Here is a 23074-nt window from a genome sequence, read left to right on the forward strand (position 1 = left end):
AGGCACCTTCAGAAGTACTGCTGGAGAACAATGTTGGCTCTAATAATATTACAGACTCTGATTGGAGTAGCCCAAATATCCCATGGCTGGCTTCATCCAGCAGTAATCAATAGTTCAAATCAGGGGATATAAATGCTTGCATTAACCAAGAGTTGGGAAATGCCACAGAAATGCCACAATCTAGGGAGTTGAGTGATGGCTAGAAAATGGTTGAAATGGTTGCAGAAGTGAACTGTGTGAAAACAGAAGGGTCAAAGGCATGTTACTTGTGACTACATCGAAGAACCAATGGAATGGGTATTCTAGAGGTTATGCTTAGGAAAAAAGTTATGAGGATTTATGATTTCAGAGAGAGAGTTGTTCTCAGTGAGAGTAGGAATAAATTGCTGAAGTAAATGAAGTATGTAGTAAATGACGGTCAAAGTCACAACAGTTTAGGAAGTCAAGAAAATGTAGGCTAGGTAAAAGGATGGGTAATTTCCATGAAAACTGGTATCTCCTAAAATAATAGTGAGAATAACCAAATCAAGTGCAGGAAGGAAACACAAACCAAAGAACAAATCAGGTATCTTAAATATACTTCATGTTCACCAAAGGAATGTTACAAATTTTGGCACCTCCCTAAGTAAATAACATTTTCCCACACCCAAAATGTGTAAGTCGCTTTCAAATTTCAGGACTATCATGTCACACATTCCTTAGACCTTCTTCTATTCCAAAGGTAATAGTCTTAACTGAGGAAAGAGCCATCTTCCATAAATGGCTAATAAAATTTGAAGTCAAACACAATAAAAAGTTTAGAAAACATAGTCTCTGCTTCTCAAGCATTCATGATCAAGTTCTATCTTATAGTCCAAAGACCTACAGAATCATTTCTTAGCTTGGAATTGTGCTTCCTACCTAAAGGAACATCTCTCCTTTTATACTTCAAAAGTTTTAATTGGAAATTAACAGACTTCTCTTAAAAAAAAAAAAAGATTCAGCTGAACTGACCATCATTTAAAGTCCTGAACACACTTGAACAGAGGAAGCTACACATAGGAGTATATGAATCCTTAAAGCAGAAATAACATCCCAAAGTGCCAGCTCTGCTTACTAGAAGGGCACCCACTAGCACTACATTCTATACCTGATTCCAGATGAAGGAGGAAGAGCATGCAAGCAAGATAGTCTCCCTTTATGTTAGGAAAGCAAACGCCTTCCTAGAATACCTCTTAGCACCTTCTGCTGACATTTTATTGGCAGCATGGTGTTAAGCAGCCGTCCCAAAATGCAAAGATGATGCTACGGAACATGCTAGTTCATTTTCTTGTTTCTACATAGTAAAGGAAAGGAGGAAGAGGTGTTCTGCAAGCCAACCTACAGTGCCTGCCACACCAGGGAAGAGTCAGATCAAGAAGGTACAGCATATGCAACTATTTTTAAACATATATTTTAGACGGACTAAACAGGAAATTCTAAAGATGTGAGATCTAGGGGCACCCGGGTGGCTCAGTGGGCTAAGTGTCTGCCTTCGGCTTAGCTCATGATCTCGGGGTCCCAGGACTGAGCCCCGCATTAGGTTCCCTGCTCAGCAGGGAGTCTGCTTCTGAGTCTGACTCTCCCTCTCAAATAAATAAATAAATAAATAAAATCTTAAACATAAAAAAAAGATACTAGATCTGAATGTGATTTTCTTTTTTTTTTTTTTAAAGATTTTATTTATTTATTTGTCAGAGAGAGAGAGGAGTGAGAGTGAGCACAAGCAGACAGAGTGGGAGGCAGAGGCAGAGGCAGAAGGAGAAGCAGGCTCCCCGCTGAGCAAGGAGCCCGATGTGGGACTCGATCCCAGAACGCTGGGATCATGACCTGAGCTGAAGGCAGCCGCTTAACCAGCTGAGCCACCCAGGCGTCCCGGGATTTTCTTTTTTGTCATTTGAGATTGAACTCAAGGAGAAGCTCATCTAATTTTCACCATGAGTGAAAATTATCAATAAAAACTCTATAGATACAATGAAAGAAGACTCAAGCAATGTTAAGCTTCTTCTGTATTTTAGAATCTTTACTGGCTTTTTTTCTTGGGCCTCACCTTGAACACCAATGGTATTCCCTGAGATTTGGTCCTTGGCATCCTCCTTTTCTGTTCTACTCTCATTCATGCCTACAACTTCAAGAACCTTTTGTGTACTAGTGACATAAAATTTCTTCTTCTTTTTTTAAAATCTCCAGCTCAAACTGCTCTCTTCTGCCCCAAACCCATATTCTAATTACATACTACTGTTTGCTAGACATAATAATCTTCAAGTGTATGAAAGAGGACTATTCTTGGCTTACTGAAACCTGTTTGTTCCTCTTCCTATAATTTTTATCTCATCATGGCAGCACTTGGTTCCCCAAACTGAAATCTTTAGAGTCATTTATAGCATTACCTTTTCCTTACTCTATATTCACCAAATCCTTCTGATGTTACTGTTAAACAATTCTAAAGTCCATCCTCTTCTCTCAATTCCCACTGCCATAAATCTACTTCCAGTCCTTGTCAGGTTTCATCTAAACTACCACAACTCCTTTAAATTCATTTCTTTGCCATCATTTCTTCCCTCTTTCTAGTCTATGCCCTATCTTCCCAAATTTCAGCACCAAGAACAAATCTCATCTGTGTAATAATGTACATTGGCTCTTAAATACCTACAGGATAAAGCCAAACTCTTTCCCATGGTTGCAGCCTGATTTTCTACTTTTTTTCCCATTTCCATTTTTTTGCCCCCACATACTCTACACTCCTGATATACTTACCACTTCATTCACATCATATACTTGGAGGTCTTGGTATCTTTTGGCGGGCAGGGCGCATGACTGTTCCTTCTGTTTATGGTGTCTTTAATTAACTTCCTTCTTTAAGTTCTTATTTTTAAAAGTACATTCTTTACTGGGGCGCCTGGGTGGCTCAGTGGGTTAAAGCCTCTGCCTTTGGCTCAGGTCATGATCCCAGGGTTCTAGGATCGAGCCCTGCATGGGGCTCTCTGCTCATCAGGGAGCCTGCTTCCCTTCCTCTCTGCCTGCCTCTCTGCCTACTTGTGATCTCTCGCTCTCTGTCAAATAAATAAATAAAATCTTTTTAAAAAAGTACATTCTTTACTGTAAAGCAAATCCTTATCCATTCTAGAAGATCTAGCTCAAATATCACCATCTTTTTGATGCTCTCATCTCTACAGAGCAGAAGTTCCCTTCTCTATGTCTACATCTCTATTAAAATTCTGTTCATGTTGTATTATGGTGTCCATTTACAAGTCTTTCCATCCCTTCATCTGTATACATGCACTATACGGCATATACCAAGCACTGCATAAATGTTTGGTGAATAAACTAATCCCTAATAAAACAGGCTCAGTTTCCTACTTATATAATTAAAGAAAGAGGAAATTACATTGCAAAATGTTTTAATATATCTAAATGAAATAAATGGTTAGAAGATAGTATCTTGGGAAACAGGCACATTCTTGGTGAGACTATAAACTGGTATAATCTCCCAGGAAGGAAATCTGTCAGTATCTACCAAAATTTAAAAACACACATACTTTTTGGGCAGTTCTACATCTAAGAATTTATTCTATACATACACATTTGGGGAAAAACCACCGACAAGGATAGTCACTGCAGAACTGGTTGTAGCAGCAAAATAACTTAAATGTCTCTAAAAAGGACTGGTTAACTATGGCACCTACAGACAATGAAACACCACTGAACTATTAAGAAGAATATTGTGGATCTATATGTATTTGTCACCATCTATAAAATAACATGGGAAGTGAAAAAAGAAAGATACAAAAGAATGTGCATGGTATGCTGACATTAGTGTTTTCACAAAAAGAGAAATATTCTATATATGATTGTATATGTATTATAATGTCTAAGAAAAGTGAGTATGAAACTGTTTATAGTGGTGGCCTATAAAGAGAACTCGGAGCTGGTGTTGGCATTGGGAGATTTATTTTTCACTGAGTATCTTACTGTAGCTTTTAAATTTTGTTATCTGTACACATAATGACTAGTTAAATAAATAAATGCAATGAAGCTTTACTAATAAGATGTCAAGCCATTTCACAAAACATTATATTTAAGCATCAGAATACCTTCTTCAATAGTTTTCAATCTTCCTCTTGTTCATATTTTTTGGCAGGGGGCATTCAGAGAAGTCTGAAGATACTGCGTAGTCATTTAAACTACTATTTGGTAATCGCTAGGTGCCAGGGACACAAACATATGGAATACATATGAGACTCAAAGAGCTTATATCCTAGTAGGAAGACGAAGAGGTATTCAAATAATCTTAACATACAGTTACTTCTCATTCGAAGCTCCTCTAATAGCAGCTAAGTGTAAAATCAACATTACTTCACAGCCCAGCCCTTCTGGGCTGCAGCAGCAAAAATAACATCCCAAGAAGAAAAGGTGACTTAATGGAAGCAAAAGTAAAATTAAATCAGAGAGCAATGGTAGGCTGGGCTTTGGCCAGGTGATGATGATGAGGAAAGAGCTGTAGCTTAACAGTTAACGCCACCAGAATTCCCCAACTTGATTTAAAAAAAAAAGATTTTATTTATTTATTAAAGAGAGAGAGAGCGTGTGGGCATGGGCTGGAGGAGGGTAGAGGGAGAGGAAGAAGCAGGTTCCCCGCTGAGTAGGGAGCCCAACGTGCAGCTAGATCCCAGGATCCTGAGATGATGACCCCAGCCCGAGGAAGACGCTTAACAACTAAGCCACCCAGGCACCCCCCTCAACTTGATTTTGAATAACTGGAAGTATTACATAATAAAACAAAAAAAAAAAAGAGAGAGAGAGAGTAGGTATGGATGATTAAGTGAATATTTTATATAGAAATTACTGATAAACCAAAAACATTCCCACACTGTGCCTTCCCTTTTTAAAAAAATAAGCTCTTATTTTAGCAATTACATAAGATATGACATTTATGGCAGCTAAGGAAGAGAAGCAATGAGTGGTTTTTGCATCCATGATAAAGGATGAAGTGGTTAGGCATTTAATGTATTTTGTTAATTTCTTCATGTACTTTGCAGTCAATTATTACTCCTACTTAGAGTTAGATACAAATAAGATAATGACATTTGTTACATCCGTAATGTCTTTTCATCTGGAGATCTCAAAGCATTTGTAAGCATCCATTAGTTCCCAATGCCCTAGTCAGACACAATAGAAAAGTAAATTTGGGCACAGAGAAGGCAAATAGCTCAAGGTCAATCAAAAATTCAAGAACAGATTTGGAAAAAGATAGATATTCTGGTTCTTGCTCCTGGTTCTGTCATAAGTCATACCCCCATCGTGAAATGTTTCTTCTCTTAAAAGGGTCTGCCAGACCTGTTTCTCTTTGATATTAAATAACAAATGAATATATTCAGTTCAATAAATGTAAAATGAGTTTAAAGAACAAAGAAATAGAACTAGGCTGATTTTGTTTTGATAAGGACTCTAGATCTATTTGTTAGAAAAGATTAAGAAAAAACATTACTAAATTCTAGAGGTGCCTGGGTGGTTCAGTGGGTTAAGCCTCTGCCTTCGGCTCAGGTCATGATTTCAGGGTCCTGCGATGGAGCCCTGCATCAGGCTCTCTGCTCAGCAGGGAGCCTGCTTCTCCCTCTCTCTGCCTGCCTCTCTGCCTACTTGTGATCTCTCTTTCTATCAAATAAATAAATAAAATCTTTTTAAAAAATTACTAAATTCTAGAATTGGGAGGGCTTACAATTGTCTTTTTTTTTTTTTTTTTAACTCTGTTCTATTTTTCTATGGGCTAAGTTATTATGGCCAATGCCTTTTTTAGTCCCTCAACAATCTTTCCTGCAATGCAGCTATTTTACTTCACAGAACAGATGTATTATTGATCATCAATGAAATAACCAAAACCTTAATTAGATATACAGTACACTGCGATACAAACACTTAATATTCTTCTATGGCAACAGAACATTTTATATTCTATAGGTAATTGAAGACCAATGAACCCGTATAGTATTGTATTAAACTTGATGATTATTTATCACCAAAAATTACCATGCAAAAAGGGAAATTTAAATGTTAGTAACTACATAAAATTCAGAATGTCCTTTAGGTTTAAGTACTATACTGGATCCCTATTTCAAAAGTGAGTAATTCCTGATAATAGTTTTTATTTACTTTAGAACAAGAATCATTAGTTCCAAGCAGAATCTGGTAAAGTTTGAAAACATCTTTTTAAAAAAATTAAATGAAGTCCTCAATTATTACGTGCTGAATTTCAATCGGTGAAACCGAAGGTTTTCTTCCTGAAAGCCTACCTGCGCATTGGCTTTCCTTCCATGCACCATGAAAAGTACCCTTCACAACGCTCTAAAGCCGAACCTAAGACAACAGAAAAGCAGTAACTTAAAAAAACTATTTCTGATCTTTCCAGTAACAACCTCTACATAATCATTTTGTTCAATGAAAAAATTTTATATTATACCACAAGCGTTTATTCATAACATAACCTTTATTTGGTGTCTTTAAGATGACTATCCCTACTCTGGATATGGCTACGGAATGCTAAAACGACGGTAAGTGAAGGAGAGGTAAAGTGCGCTATACAGTCCCGATGGCTCGGTGAGTCCTCTCTTCCAGAAGTGCTTTAACTTGGATCTCACCACCACGTATGCCTACAGAACACTTACCAGATACCCACAGCCGTACTGACATGATCGATCGGATAGGGCACACGCAGGTTTAACAACGGATCCGAAACTTTAACTTGTCCCGAAGTGACAGGAGCGGGGTGCGGGGGTGGGGGGTGTAGGGGAGCTGGACATTTGCGCTTCAAAACAACTCCGCTTCCGACCGCGGGGCAGCACGTACATGTCCGAGCGGCTCTGGCTCCAGCCTCACATTCTCCTTACAAGCCTTTCCCTCAGTGCCTGAAACAATGTCCAACACCCACCTGGCAAGGTCTCACTAGGTCCCGAGGGTTAAATGGGACGCACGGTACCCATTTCCTTCCCCCGCCCCCTCCGACTTCCAGCCCTAGTCCGGGGAAGCTGTCCAGGGTGAGAACCCCAGCGCCTCCCCGGGCTCCGGGGTAGGGCGGTCAGCCAGCTCCGCTCAGTCTAGTGCCCCGCGAGGCCCAGCCCCAGCGCCCCAAGAGCCCCTTCTCGGCACCGACTGACAGCGGCGGGCAAAGCACGGCCCTCTACCCCACCCGGCGGCTCAGCAACTTAGGGCAAGATTTGCAAAGCAAGCCCTGGGCGCTGTCCACTGTCCCCTGCTCTAAGGCGGCTAACTTACCGGCTCTGTCACTTTCTTCTCTGCCGCCGCCCCCTCTCTGCCTGCCGCTCAGCCGCCGCTAGCGCAAGCAGGATGCAGATCCTCGAGCTATTTCCTCCCCACCCCTCTCCTCTCCTCAGCAGCGGAAGTGGTCCTGTTCCTAAGTCGTTCCCTCTGGAACCCGTAAGGCCCCTCCAAAGGTTCCGGTGTGGCTCAGGCAGTGGCTGCGCGCTTTGCTGGAGATTCGGATAACCTCGAAGACTGCCTGTCTTCGTATCCAGTTCCCCCTGTTCTAAGGGTGGCTACTTTGCGAGTTCACAGGTGATCTGGCAGTATTTGAATACTGAAGCCTCCTCCTTTCTTTGTTTTCCCCAGCAGAAGGCCACGAAAAGATGGGTGTAATCACAAAAAGATACATTTGTAGCTGGTGGGTCTCCTGTTGCACAATATAGGCACGACGTTGTCCCCAGTTGTGGATTGAATGATTGGTGCGTGCATAAGCGGTGTCGACCCTAGTGAGCCCCTACTATGTGCAAGCTGCGGACGATACACAGTCGAATTAGAAATAGACCTGACCTTCTAGCTTTCCCACAGTTTAGCTTCCAAGATACGAGGGTTTTATCCACACACTTTACCAAAAACAAACAGATTAACAGGAGAAAAACAAAGTGGTTTGTGCAAACACTTTATCCAGACATTTCAAACACTTCTTCTGTGAGCTCATTTTAGCATTAAGGGGAAAAAATTCTTTTTCAGTTTGTCCTTTGCCCAATTTTACCTGAGCACAAGCCATCTGATCATTGCTATCCATTTTGAAAATAAACAAGTGATTGGGTAAGGGATACAAGTATAATAAGTGAAAGATTGTTGCTGGTTTCCTGATAACTTCTAGGCTTAAGCATGAATTTAATCAGATTTTCTTTAGGTGTTCTTCATTGGGGTTTATATATTTGTCCAGTTGTTTCTGAAAAGGAAAGAATACCTTTTGTTAACTAGGTTGTAGTGAGAAACGTATGGCCTTTAGATCCGGACACCCATAGTTTCAAATCTCTAACTGGCTTTATGACCTTAGTCAAAGTTCTTCATCTGAGCGTTAGTTTTCTTTGTGTGAAAGAATAATAATACCTTTTTTAAAAAAGTTGTTTTGAGAAGTAAATAATAATGAAGATCATGTTGTGTGTCTGGCACTTAGCAGACACTAAACAAAGGTCAGTTTTGTTTCCTCTTCCTATGCCACCTAAATGGACTTATTTATTAAATGAACACCTATTGCATGTAACCGTTCTTCAGAACAATGTACTGACCAAACATGCTTCAACATGTACTAGGAGCAGGCTTCTGGGGGAAAGGATGATGTACATCCAAGAAGCTCAGCAGCTGGGAGCGCCCAGTTCACTCAGGGTGGAAGACCACCTCCTTCTTTTTTCTCTTATCTTCCCTTCTGCAGAGATCACCTGTAGTTAATTAGATGATCCCTTTAAATATGTTTACTCAACCACAAATCCTATATTGCTTGGTCAGTCATATCTTGCTTATCTGTAATCTCCTTCACCTCCTTTGTTGATTGCTGTCTTCTATCTAATAAATTCGGGACTGGGGAGTCATTTCGGCGGCAGTCTTCTCAACTGCCAGCCCCCGCTCCCTTTCTCTTGTAGCCAACTTGTTTGTGCCTCATTCTTCTCCCATGTGCCGTTGGGAAGCGGCAATTGCATGCCAAGTACTACTCTAGGCTTAGGGAATACGGTCATGAATGAGATAGACAACATCCTGAAGTTCTACTGAGGACTTATGTGGTTATGGTGCTTGACTTTCTAATTACTGTACTAAGCAATGAAAATATCAAAGAAAATCTAATGGAGACTGTGGAGAAAGACTTCCTACCATTTTTAGAAGAGCTGTAGGAAGAGATTGCATCTTTTCTCTCTGACCATTGTTGTGTCTGTATGTGATACCTGGAACCACTGCAACCATTTCACAAACATGAGGGAATCCACAGGAGAAAGAAGCTAGACAATAAAGATGGTAGAACATAGAGATGGAAAGAATTTGGGTCCTTGAATGTCGTTTTTAAAAAATGATTTATTTATTTTAGAGAGAGTGGGGGGAGGGGCAGAGGGTGAGGAAGAGAATTTCTTTTTTTTTTTTAAGATTTTATTTATTTATCAGAGAGAGAGAGGGAGAGAGCGAGCACAGGCAGACAGCATGGCAGGCAGAGGCAGAAGCAGGCTCCCTGCTGAGCAAGGAGCCCGCTGTGGGACTGGATCCCAGGACGCTGGGATCATGACCTGAGCCGAAGGCAGCTGCTTAACCAACTGAGCCACCCAGGCGTCCTGAGGAAGAGAATTTCAAGCAGACTTCCCAATGAGTGCAGAGCCTGACTTAGAGCCTGACTCATGACCTTGAGATCATGACCTGAGAGGAAATCAAGAGTTGGGCACTTAACTGACGGAGTCACCCAGGCACCCCTTGAATGTCGTTTTTTTTTTTTTTTAAAAGATTTTATTTATTTGAGAGAGAGAGAGTGAGCATGAAAGGGGCGAGGGGCAGAGGGAGAAGCCGGCTCCCTGATGAGCTGAGGGCCTGATGTGGGACTTGATCCTGGGACTCCAGGATCATGACCTGAGCCGAAGGCAGTTGCTTAACCAACTGAGCCACCCAGGGGCCCCTGAATGTCATTTTTAAACTACTCATCTTCCCTTGTCCAGAAACTTCCTTATTGTTGGACATCTGCTCATGTGAGATAATAAATTTCACATTTTAAAGTGAGTTGGGGGTTTCTATTACTTGCAGCCAGAAGCATACTAATTCATATAAAAGAATATAGACAAAAAACAAGTAAACAAATAAGCACAATAATTTCATTGGGTGGCAAATGCTCTCTAAGAAAAAGATAAACAGGGTGATGTTACGGAGAGTGACTTAGTTGGGGAAAGGAGAGGTTTACTTTTTTGTTTTTATTAAAAATGTTTTATGTGAGTATAGTCGGCACACAATGTTACATTAGTTTCAGGCATACAACATAGTAATTCAACATCGCTATACATTATACTGTGCTCACCACATGTGTAACTACCATTTGTCCTGTTCGGTCACTTTCATTGTACCACAGATTTTAAAAGATCTATTATCCTGCAGATGGATATTTTGACTATTTCCAGTTTTGCCTATTATAATGCAACAATGTAAATTCTGGCATATGCTCCCTTGTGTACATCTGTAAGGGTTTCTCTAGGATAGGAAATATGAGTAAAATGGCTGGGTTGTATGCTATGTATATCTTCAACTTTACTAGCACTAGCCAAATTGCTCTCTAAAGTGGTTGTTTTGTTTTACAATAACAACTACTACTATTCCTGCTACAACTACTAGCAAATACTTATGTAACATGAACTACATGCCAGACATTGTTCTAGGAGCTTTTCTTAACTCATTAATACACACACTAGTCCTCCTGAGTTAGGATCTATCATGTTATCATCATGAGCATCTCAATTTTACAGGTGGCACCAAGATGTTAATGAACTTGCTCAAAGTCAGGGTAAGCCAAAGAGGCAGAGTCAGGACTTGAGACCATACGCAATGGCTCCGGAGTCTGTGTTTTCAGCCAAGGCAGCATGCTGTCTCTCCTACTAGCAGAGTGTGAATGTTCTTGTTTGTCTACCTTATCTTGTGCTTGGTGTTTCCCAACGTTAAATTTGTTTTGCCAATCTGATGAGTCTAAAATGGTAGTTCACTGTGGTTTAGATGCACTTTCCTCTGATGGCTAGTGCAGTTAAGGCATCTTTTCATATGTGTGGCTGGAATTCAGGTTTCTCTTCTATGAATCACCAGTTGTAACAAACATCTTCAAAGGTGATCCTTAGATTTGTCCATAACATGAGAAAAGGAAAATAATTAATATTATTAATTATTAAAGGAGGTATTAAAATATAAGGAATGCTGCTAAGCAATGACAGAATTTTCAAGTCCTTAGCCTTGGAAGGATAAGAGCAGTTCCTCCTACTTTTGTAAAGCTGTGATTCATTCTCCAGCCCACTGTGATCTGGTTTGTGCTTCTGCTAACTCTGTTTCTTTTTAAAGTGGAGCAGTTTGGTGTGAATCAACTCTTTCTATATACACCAAGGCCTAGAGAGCTCCATTTAGAAATATGAGTACAAAAAACCTGGCATTTGCAACAACTGGGGGATTTTTGCACCCTCAGTAAGTGTGCCCATGGGGAGACTGCCTTTCTTTTCTTTTCTAATTTTTTAATTAATTTATTATTAATTTTAAAAAGATTTTATTTATTTATTTGGAAGAGAGGGAGCACAGCAGGGGCAGGAGCAGAGGGAGAGGAATAAGCAGGATTCCCACCGAATGGGATCCTGGGATCTCAGGACCCTGGGATCACGAGCTGAGTTGAAGGCAGATACTTAACTGACTGAGCCACCCAGATGCCCTGAAGCCTGCATTTCTAGTTGAAAATATCCTAAAATAGATTTTTATCTGGACTGGGTATGAGACAGTATATATATTGAGACAGTATATATATACCCGATGTGGGTCCTGTGATCGAGCCCCACATCAGGCTCTCTGCTCAGTTCATCAAGGGTTGCTTATAGTCTTTCAAAAATTAGAAATTATACATGTTTGTTGTATATAAAATGTTGTGCTTGGACCCAAGGTTCAGCAGTAAACAAGACACACAGGTTTCCTTGTTTTATGGAATTTCCATTCTTGCAGAAATATTCTAAAATTAAACCATCAGTTGTTCAATTAATTGTTTAATTACTGGTGGGATAATTGTCTGAAAGAGACCTACCACATGCTGAAGAAACTATGTAGTAAGGAATCCAGACCTCGTCTAGGGGGTATGGGAAGGTGGGGTGGGCAGTCTCTAAGACGGCTCTTGTCTTAGTTCAGGCTGCCACTAGTTTTAGTACCCAAAACTAGTGACTTAAACAACAGAAATGTATTTCTTACAGTTCTGGAGGCTGGGAAGTCCAAGATCAAGGTGTTAGCTGATTTGGTTATTGGTGAGTTTTCTTCCTGGATTGTTGATGGCTGTCTTCTCACTGTATCCCCGAAGAAAGATAAAAGGTTGAGGTGGGAAGAAGGTAAGGGAGAGCTCTTTTCTGGTGTCTCTTCTTATAGAGACATGAATCCTGTCGCATTTGGGCCCTACTGTTATTATCTCATTTGATTTTAATTGCCTTCTTATTGGCTCTATCTCCAAATATAGTCCCAATGAGATTTAAAGCTTTAACATAAGAACTGGGAGTGGGAGTGAGGCACACAGTTCTGTCTATAATAACCCCCAATGTTCTCTGCCTCATGGTATTCATGCCCTTGTGTAATTTCCTTGTTTGAGGGTAGGCTACACCTAGTAACTAACAAATAGAACACAGTAAAAGTAATGAAATGTCACGTTCAGGATTAGTTTGCCAAAAGACAGTAGCTTCGGTTGCAAATGTCATTTCCCTCTTGCTGACTGTTGGCCGGAAACCTCTATCATATCCTTGCCGTGAGAACCTCTCCATAGGACACCTCAGAATATGGCAGCTGACTTCCCTCAGAACAAGCAAGTGATTGAAGCTCTCAATCCAATAGCCCATGAGGAGCTGAGTCTTGCCATAAGCAACATGAGTGAACTTGGAAGCAAGTCCTTTCCCAAATGAGCCTTCAGATGAGATTATAGACTCTGCCTACAGCTTGACAGCATGAGAGACCTTGAGGCAGCAGCATCTAGCTAAGCCATGCCTGGATTCCTGATCTACAAAAGTTGTGAGATTATACATGTTTGTTTTGGGGGGATACATTTTTATGTAGCAAAAACATTTTTATGTTATAACTAACACAAAAGATTTCCCTGAAGGTGTGCCCCTTCAGCTGAGGCATGAAGGTTGATAGGGGTTACTAGGTGGCAGAGCTGGGAGGGAGGAGGAGTGTTCTCAGCAAAGACAACAAAGCCAGAGTGGCAAGGACAACTTGGGCAGAAGTGCACTAGAGACAGTGGCAGAAGACGGAGCTGGAGAACTGGGAAAATGCTTTGGGAAGTTCAGGAACAACACAGGAGGACAGAGCACAAATCAGACAACAGCAGAGCATCTTCCCAGTTCCCTAGAGGTATCCACAGGGTAAGAGGGGGGGACAGAGGAGAGCACTATGATGGGTGCCAAGTCCCAGCGCTAACTCTGTGATCTCAAGCAATCACTTGGTCATTCTTGTCTTCAGTTTTCTCAGATAGAATTTGAATTCTTTACAACTCTTTGTCAAGGGTTATTAGTTAAATGAAAACTATAAGATACTCCTGAAAGAAACAGGAGTAACCCCAAGCAGATAGACATTCCATGTCATTAGATAAGAGGACTCAAGTTCACAAAGATGGTAGTGCTCCATAAGTTAATTTATACATTTAGTGTATTCCAAGTAAGTCACCATCAGAGTTTTGACAGAGCTAGATAAACTGATTATAAAGTTCATATGGAAGAACATATGCAAATACCCAGAAATAGTCTAAAAATAGAAGTGGCAAAGGAGTAGTCTAACCCTGACAGATATTATTAAAGCATGTTCTGAAACTGCTATAATTAAAACTGTGGTTTTGGTGTATGAACAGACAGACAAATGGAGCAGGGTAGGAAATCCGGAAATAGACCCAAGAAATACAGGAATTTAGTATGTGATAAAGGTGGTCTTTCACATACCACCTTTTATATGGACTGTGATTATGTGGACTGTGGCTTAAATAATACTGACAGGGGCGCCTGGGTGGCTCAGTGGGTTAAGCCTCTGCCTTCTGCTCAGGTCATGATCTCAGGGTCCTGGGATTGAGCCCCACATCAGGCTCTCTGCTCAGTGGGGAGCCTGCTTCCCCCTCTCTCTCTGCCTGCCACTCTGCTTACTTGTGATCTCTCTCTCTGTTAAATAAATTTTTAAAAAATCTTAAAAAAAAAAAGGGACACCTGGGTGGCTCAGTTGGTTAAGCAGCTGCCTTCGGCTCAGGTCATGATCCCAGCGTCCTGGGATCGAGTCCCACATCGGGATCCTTGCTCTGCAGGGAGCCTGCTTTTCCCTCTGCCTCTGCCTGCCACTCTGTCTGCCTGTGCTTGCTCTCCCTCTCTCTCTGACAAATAAATAAAATCTTTAAAAAAAAATCTTAAAAAAAAATAAATGATGCTGACACAGCTATGGAAAAAGACAAAATCCATGTGGAAAAAGACAAGATCTATTCCATATAAGGAACTAGATCCCCTGCAGTCTCATCAAAGGCCTCTTGAAGACCCCATGGAAATCTTGGGGGTTAGGATAGCCCTTCAGAATTGTCACATGTTGGGGTGAAGAACTTGGGTCCTTTATACCCCACAACAACCAGATTATCAGAAGTCTACATGCAAATAGTAAAAGCATAAAAATAGGACAAGAAAACATAGATGAATTTCTTTATTAAGAATGGAGAAAAACTTCCCTATGACTCAAAATCTAGAGGCAAAAAGATTTATAAATTTGTATTTAAAAATTTTCCATGGGGGGTGGGTGCCTGGGTGGTTCAGTGGGTTAAGCCTCTTCCTTCAGCTCAGGTCGTGATCTCAGGGTCCTGGGATTGAGCCCTGTATCAGGCTCTCTGCTTGGCAGGGAGCTTGCTTTCTCTACCACCCCCCTCACTCTCTGCCTACCTGTCAAATAAATAAATAAAATCTTTAAAAAAAATTTCCATGGGAAAAATATTACAAGTGAAGTAAAAAAATGACATGAAAAAATATTAGCAGTACATATCACAAAAGATTCATAATCAAATATATACATAGGAAAAAACATATAATATAGATAATTAGGCAAAATACATGAACAGGCAGTCCTCAAAAAAAGAAATGGCCCTTAAACATTTGAAAATATGTTTACTCTTGCTGATAATAAGAAAAATGCACACTATAGCTATATTATATATAATATAAATATAACATATATATATTAGCTTATATGTATTAGCATCTACCCTCTGACCCAGCAATCCTGCTATCCCAAGGAAACACTTGCAAAAATATAAAAAAAAAAAAACAAAAAGTTATACATAAGGTTATTAACTGCAGGATTCTTTGTAACAGGAAAAGAATGGAAACAACCACAGAGCCTCTCAATAGGGGACTGATTGAATAAACAATGGGATATCCACATAATGAGGATTATGCAGCTATAAAAAGAAACGAGGAAGATCTTAGAACACTTACATGACACTTCTTCAGGATATATTGTTAAGTGAAAAAAAAAGTGCGTGGTGTGTGTAACATGATAACTTTGATTAAGCAAGGCGTGGAAATATGATACGTAAGTGTATGAAAGTGTATGTGTATTTATATATATTTATATATATATATTTAAGATTATTTATTTTATTTGAAAGAGAGAGAGAACATGAGCAGCAGAGGAGGAAGCAGACTCCCCGCTGAACCGGGGGCCCAATACAGGGATAGATCCCAGGACCCTGAGATCACGATCTGAGCTGAAGGCAGACGCTTAACCCACTGAGCCACCCAGGCACCCTGATAAAGTGAAACTTAATAAAAATGGTTGGCTAGAGGAAAAGGAGATAACAGAAGGGTTAGGGATAGAAGTCAGATTTCTTTGAGAGTATTGCATTTTATATTTTAATTTATTAAATGCTCTTAATAACTAAAAATTCACTTAAGTGAAATCTACTTTTATTTAAATAAAATTTTATTATTTACTTAGATAACATTTATTTTTATTTCAATAAAATTAAAGACATTTTATTTCAATGTGTTCAGTAATTTCAAAACAAGATTTAATTGGGGGAAAAATAGCAATATCTGAATGCTGAAAAACAGATGGATGGAGCTGCATGTCACATTGACGGCATATAGTGAGCTGTGTAACACGCCAGCCAGGCACCCTTCAGAAATGATGGATGTAATCCACCAGTCCCTGGAAGTGCTGTGAACAGACAGATCTCAGCTGTTAGCCTTTTGTGGGAAGCACCCTGGCGGAAGAGAGCTGCCCACCCAAGGCCTTCCTCCCTTCCTGTGAAGGCTTAGCCAGTGACTAGTTGATACGGGGGTACAAAGACACAGCTCCCTTGCCCCATCTTGGGACAACTCTGAAAGACCCTCCCAACTACAGAGTTCCCCAGAGAGTCTGCACAGGACTTGGTTGAGATAGCACTGTAGCTTAACTTCTCTCTCTGACCTGCTTCCTCACCTTTCTTGCTAGGTCTTGACCCCAAGTCTAATTTCCTGCATGCCCAACTCCATCTCAGAATATGTTTCTGGAGTAGCCTCACAACGACAGTTGGTGCTAGGAATGCCAGGAGTGGCTCAGGAAGCAGTTAGGAAGACAGGATTTTTGGTGTTGGAGCACCAGCTTGCCAGGCTAGTAGAGATATATACTCCCTGGTGGTGGAAAGAGGGTAATTAGTCCCTAACACAACAGCAGTGCAATTGTGAAAACCTCCACTATTAGCAAACTGTGTATTTCAGTGGGAGGAAATATTCTTATGGGTCCACTGTATCAGGTGTTAGAAATATACAGAAGAAATAGGGGTGGGTTGTGGTTAAGTTCATTTGATGTCATTGGATGAAATGCAGAGTAATTAATTATCTATTCAAAACAAAGCATGAGGGGCGCCTGGGTGGCTCAATGTGTGAAGCCTCTACCTTCGGCTCAGGTCATGATCTCAGGGTCCTGGGATCGAGCCCCGCATCGGGCTCTCTGCTCAGCGGGGTGCCTGCTTCCCCCCCACCGCCGCCTCTCTGCCTACTTGTGATGTCTGTCTGTCAAATAAATAAAGTTAAAAAAAAAAAAAAGGCATGAAAACCAAAGGATTTCCCAGGTAACAAATAGGTTCTCGTCTTCTGCAACTAGAGGGCAGGAAAAGCTCGGGACCAATTCCAGCACTTAATCATAAGAGCAGCAGAACCTATCAGCAAGTCTGCTATGCCAAGAACAGGGTACTAGTTGGAAAGAGTGGGAACTTGACATATGGGATGAGGACATCTGGGTCCCTGCACCCTAAAATATTTAATTCCCAAAGATTCCTGAACCTTTTGAGCCAAAGAAGTGGCCCCCTCTTCCCTCAGGCTAATGTTCCTTCCTCGCTGTAGGACAACATGAACCCTTTGAGGATCAGCCCTGTCTTCCCTTGTCTAGGTTTACCAGTAGGCTAGTAAATAGAAATAAGGTACTAAGTTACCCAGCTGGGGATACATTAGGCTTGATAATGTAGGAAAGGACAACGTATACCCTGAGGAGCTCAGGATATGGGAGAATCCACATGATGACAGAGTAAAAGGGACTGTATCCCAGGAGCTCAGGATCTGGGTGAGTGTACATGGGACTGAGTTCTGGGGATACTGGATCTGGGGAGACAGTATACAAAGTTGAACAAGGGGGTTTAATTAATTTTTGAAGCACTCTGCTGGGATACAGAATTTAAACTGGCAAGGATCTCAGGAGATGGTGCAAACATGCTGTAGAATGGCTTCATAAGCATGGAAAGTGATAACCCATGCTAAGTGAAGGAAAGGTACCAGAATTTCCATGGAAGGCAGTAGAATAAGAGATCAAGAAGTTCAAAGAAATGAGCATGCTAGAGTCAATATCCTATGTAAACCCAGAAGACCCACCAAGCAATTATATTCCATGGGAGGGACTGGAGGACAGACCATTTACCAAAGTAATAAGGAAGGTGCTATTGAGAGGGGTATCCAGAACCATTAATAAATTCAGTATTGGCTCTCTTCTTGTTGACCAGATTGATGGTAGGAGATGCTGACACAGAACTGGGCTCCCTGATTACGGTGAGGATGTCAGGATATCCCCATTTCCCTCATACACAGAAGAGAGGCTAGATGACGTAACTTAATCATCAGAGGCCAGGTAGATACAATTATTATAATAAGCATCAGGGTCAGAGTGGAAGGAAGGGATCTGTAGGAGTTAGAGAAATGGTTAGTCTCCAGCTGAGGCGTAGGCTGAGCTGATGCTGCATGGTCTCAGGTCCCAGTGTAAGTTGCATTGTTAGCATAGACTTTTGCAGCATGATGTAAGGGCTCCAGGTAAACAAAGCCAGGCAGTTCATTCCAAGGGCTTAGAAGTTACCTCCCAGAAGCTGACGGAAAAGGGCCAACTTTTCTGCCCAGCGCTTTTCATCCACACGTACCTGCCTACCTCTGTCATACTAACTTAAGAGCAAACTGGGTATCTGAGCATTGCTGGAGACATTGCTGGAGAAGATCACTCAACTGGGCAGGGTTAGCTGACTTCGAATTCATAGTTTTCAACCGCAATCACCTCTTCAGCGCAACCAAAGTTTTCACTTGTTTTGGCAAATCTTCATGCCATTCTCACCCTTCTCATGCCTTTCTCCCTCAGTTTAAGCATTCGTAGTCCAAGGTCATCAAGCTGGATTTTCTTCTCTTTTTTTAAAGATTTTATTTATTTATTTATTTGACACAGAGGGAGAGCAAGCACAAGCAGGGGTAGCGGCAGGCAGAGGGAGAGGGAGAAGCAGGCTCTCTGCTGAGCAGAAAGCCCAATGTGAGACTTGGTCCCAGGACCCTCGGATCATGACCTGGGCTGAAGGCAGGCGCTTAACCAGCTGAGCCACCCAGGTGCCCAAGCTGGGTTTTCTTTGACCATAAATTCCATAGGATGAAAAATTGTCTGCATCCAAGCTTCTGTTACTTTTTTGCACTTCAAAATTAGAAGAGCAAGTGAAGTTCCTCCTATTTGAGGCCATCATTCCATAGATAATTTAGCCCTTTACCCTTCAATTTCCCTTAGGATCTTACTTCATTTGGTCATCTTTTTTCTTTTTCTTTTTTTTTTTGTCATCTTTTTTCTTAATCTTCTCTTTCAGCAAGTTCCTTGCTGTCACATTATAGATACACGTGGGCTTCTGTGATCCTCTCCCTGCCACAACATCTCCCTTGATGCTTTGTATTTCTTTAACAACTGAGCCATTTCTTATTTCTCAACATCTTATTGGAATTTCTCAAAAGAATAGCATATCTTCTCTACCATCACTTCATTTCAATTATTGTTATTAAGCCAATCACACGATGTTATGTCTGACAAATGCCAAACCTGTCTTACATTAAAAATAAAGATACTTCCTGCAAGGAGACAGTTTTCTGAAAAAGCTTTTTATTCTACCTTCTTCAAAGCTAGAATATTCTATTCCTAGTGGTCTACTTCCTCATCTCCCCCCTTCATTTCCTCCTCAGTCCACTGCACTCCTGATTTTTGTCTATTACCCTTCACTAAAACTGATCCCATAAAGATTACCCCAAGTGACAAATTCCATTGTCATTTTTTTCCAACTCTTTTTTGAAATGATTTCCTTGGCTTCTATGCTGCCATGCTTACCTGGGCCTGTTCATTCTCTCCCTATCTTCCTCTGCCTACTCCTTACCGTTCCTGTTCCCATCGCTTGCCCTTAACACTCTGGTCTTTTATGCACCACACTGGATAACTCTTTGAAGGTTTTTATGCCTTCATTTTTTTTTATGCCTAACATTTATATGCCAATGACCCCCACATTTTTATTTATATTCCAGTCTTGTCTATTGAGCTTTTTTTTTTTTTTTTAAGATTTGTTTATTTGAGGAGAGAGAGAAAAGAAGGGAGCATGCATGTGAGGATGCACAGGGAGGGGCCGAGGGAGGGAGAGCATCTCAAGCACATTCCCCCGCTGAGCACAGAGCCTGGTCGGGGAGGTGGAGGGGCTAAATCCTACGACCCTGAGATCATGACCTGAGAGCATGATCTGAGCTGAAACCAAGAGTCAGACATTCAATCAACTGAGCCACCCAGGTGCCTCTACTGACCTTTAGATTCAAATATGTTGGCTGGAGGTACACTGATATTTCTGCCTCTGCGTGTCTAAGACTGCACACATCATCCTGATTCAAACCTTCCCTCTGAATCAGAAGACCCCTAGCCACCTGGTTACCCAATGGAAACCCGGGAGTCACCCTTGGTTTCTCTTTGTGCCTGTTGTCTTATCTTCCTCCAAACTGTTCTCCATATTGCTGTCTGACCTCTTCCAATCCCTTTAACTACATCTCCCGCCTCTTTCAACCACATGTCCTTGGCCTGTTTCTATCTACATATGCATTTATTTCTCTATTTTTTGACTTATGACATATTTTATGACTCCATTTTTTAATAATTTTTTTTGAAATGCTTTTTCCCACTTCTTTGCCTTTTGAATTTCTATTTACCCTTTGGTTTTGGATTTTTTTTTAATTTTTGTTTATTTATTTGACAAATGCAGATCACAAATAGGTAGAGAGAGAGAGAGAAGGAAGCAGACTCCCTGCTGAGCAGAGAGACCAATGTGGGGCTCCTGAGACCTGAGATCATGACCTGAGCTGAAAGGCAGAGGCTTTAACCCACTGAGTCACCCAGGCGCCCCCAGTTTTAGATTTTCATTCTGCTATCTTCTATCATATTATTTATTATTCTGAGCATTGGGTCATTTGTTAGGTGTGCCTTATAGGGCTATACTCAAGTCACTGACACAAAGTTGTTGAAATGGAGAGGGTGAGAGAGTACTAGAGCATCCTGCTAGAAACCTGTCTTTGTATAACCTTGATCCTCTAACTGATAATATTCATGCACAGTTTTTTCTTCTATAAGCAAAACACCTACCTGCAATTTTATCCTTTCCAACTTTCATTTCGGGAATTTATCTCGATGGACAGCATGTTTCTAAAATAAAGCCGTACTATATTTTCCCCTTTCCATATTATGAGACATTGATGTTACAAGTAATAGAAATCTAATCCTTTTTTCGATTACTTAGAAAAAAGTAGTGTTTTAAAAGATTTTATTTATTTATTTGACAGAGAGACAGAGAAGGAGCAAAGGGGAGGGGTATAGGGACAGGGAGAGGCAGACTCCCCACTGAGCAGGGAGCCCAATGTAGAACTCAATGCAGAGCTCAATCCCAGGACCATGGGATCATGACCTGAGCAGAAGACAGACACAACCAACTGAGCCACTCAGGTGCCCCTATAAAAAAGTAATTTATTGTAATAATTGAAAAAAGAATAAAAATGGGTTCAGGCATGTCTACTCCTACTTTCAATCAACTTGGAAACCTCCAGCCCACTATAATTTTCTGGAGCTGACCTAATTTTGAGGGGGCTTGAATACTGTTTAACTCATCTGCTCCTTAAGCCATTTGTACACCAGAACTTCATTGTCATATCTGGACCTCCATCATTAGTACCCACAGGTTGTTGCTCCTCTGCATCCATTTGGCCTCTTCAGGTCTAATGGCTCTCTTCAATATTCTCATGCCAAAATTGCGGGGGAGGGGATGGGAGTTAGAGATGATCATGAAAATCTTTCTACTGGATCTGGGCCACTCCCATGCCAGAATTTTCCTCCGGAAGGCTGTTTCTCACCTGGTCTGCCTAAATGAATCATGCAATTGTTTCTGACATGGAGTTAAGCAGAGAATAGGGCCCCTTTGCTTTTAGGTTTCTCGGACCTACTTAGAGTCTTCCCATCCTTTCTAGCATTCAGGGCACTAAAAATAATCTTTTACGAATTCTATTTAACTTTCAGTATTGGAATCCATTTAAGACTTTCCATAAACAGCTGTATTTGAGAATTCTTCACACCCAATGAAGACAAATTAAAAACAGATTCAAGCGCGATCATGCATCAGAAGTCATCTCCCATCCAGATGCTAAAAAAGAAACCTCAGCCAGACTATGAAAAACATAGTACATACATATAACATATTAAAAGTGAAATACCTAAAATATCTTGCTCTTCCAACAACTTCAGTAGGAAATGAGTGCTTAGTAGAGCAAATGTGCTGTGTGTTGATTGCAGGAGTGAGCTAGGAGATGACAAAATTTCTAGACTTTTGTTCCTATCTATAATGTCAACCTAATATTTTGACTATTACAACTACTTTGAATAAGAGAAATCTAATAATTAATTTTTTTCTCAAACTTATTTTTTATTCCAGAAGTTCAGATCTATGGTAGCAATATTTCACTTGGATCTTAAGCCAAATATTTATTTTAAAACTAAGCTATTCAGCCTTCAGCTCAGATGTTCTGAGCTCTTCTGAAATATTACCTCCTCCTTAACTATTTCCTTGTAGAAATAGTAAATAAACAAATGCTTTCCTTCACTCATGAATCAGCTCCAAAACTTCCTGGTCTTCACTCTGTGATTAATGCGGACATTTATATAGTTTCTGGGTAAGTGTGGCACTTTTCTGCTGTCTCCTTTTGATGCCCCTGGTCCACCCCTTCCCATCCTCCCTTTTAAAACGTTGTTTGTTTTGGGTCTTAAATTCCTCAAGCAAGCTAGATACTAATTTCCTAGGCCCTTCCACGCCTGACATAGTTGCCACTTGTGAATTCTCAGGAAATGTGGACTTGGTGACAATGACCATAAACCACAAGAAAAAGACTTCTAACAGCCTAGAACATCAAGCAAGCTGTCGGTTATATTACGTTTCGTAGTTTTCAGAACGCATCCTCGTATTTCTGGGAAAGTTTAGTTCAAAAGCCAAAGATAAGACTCAAGACGGACCTGCAACCAATGCGCACGCCTTATTTTCAAAATTTATTTTTTAAACTGTAGAGTATATACAGTCCATACGGTAGAAAATTTACAAAATAAAGACCCCCCCCCCGCCCCCACCCGGACGCAGCGATTTAACGCAGGTGGATGAGTTCCTCTGGGCTTCCTCCCGCCCTTTCGACTCGCACCTGCCGACCTCGACCCTCGCGCGCCGCCGGAACCGCGGCGCTCGGGGCGGCGCTACCGCGCGCGGGTG

The 23074-nt window shown here is 41.0% G+C and overlaps 1 protein-coding gene across 1 annotated transcript in view; it reads right to left on the reverse strand.

Annotated features, from left to right (window-relative positions):
• The window catches only part of KLHL20 (kelch like family member 20), a 61590-nt gene extending 54222 nt beyond the window's left edge, over positions 1-7368 (reverse strand). The window contains exons 1-2 of the mRNA XM_044267386.1: positions 7288-7368; positions 6309-6372 (exon numbers count right to left, since the gene is read on the reverse strand). Coding sequence (XP_044123321.1) covers positions 6309-6331 — 23 coding nt within the window. The 5' untranslated portion in view covers positions 6332-6372; positions 7288-7368. The remainder of the gene's footprint in view (positions 1-6308; positions 6373-7287) is intronic.
• Between the last annotated feature and the right edge of the window lie 15706 nt (positions 7369-23074).

Source organism: Neovison vison, chromosome 10 (genome assembly GCF_020171115.1).
Source record: "Neovison vison isolate M4711 chromosome 10, ASM_NN_V1, whole genome shotgun sequence".
NCBI lineage: Eukaryota > Metazoa > Chordata > Mammalia > Carnivora > Mustelidae > Neogale > Neogale vison.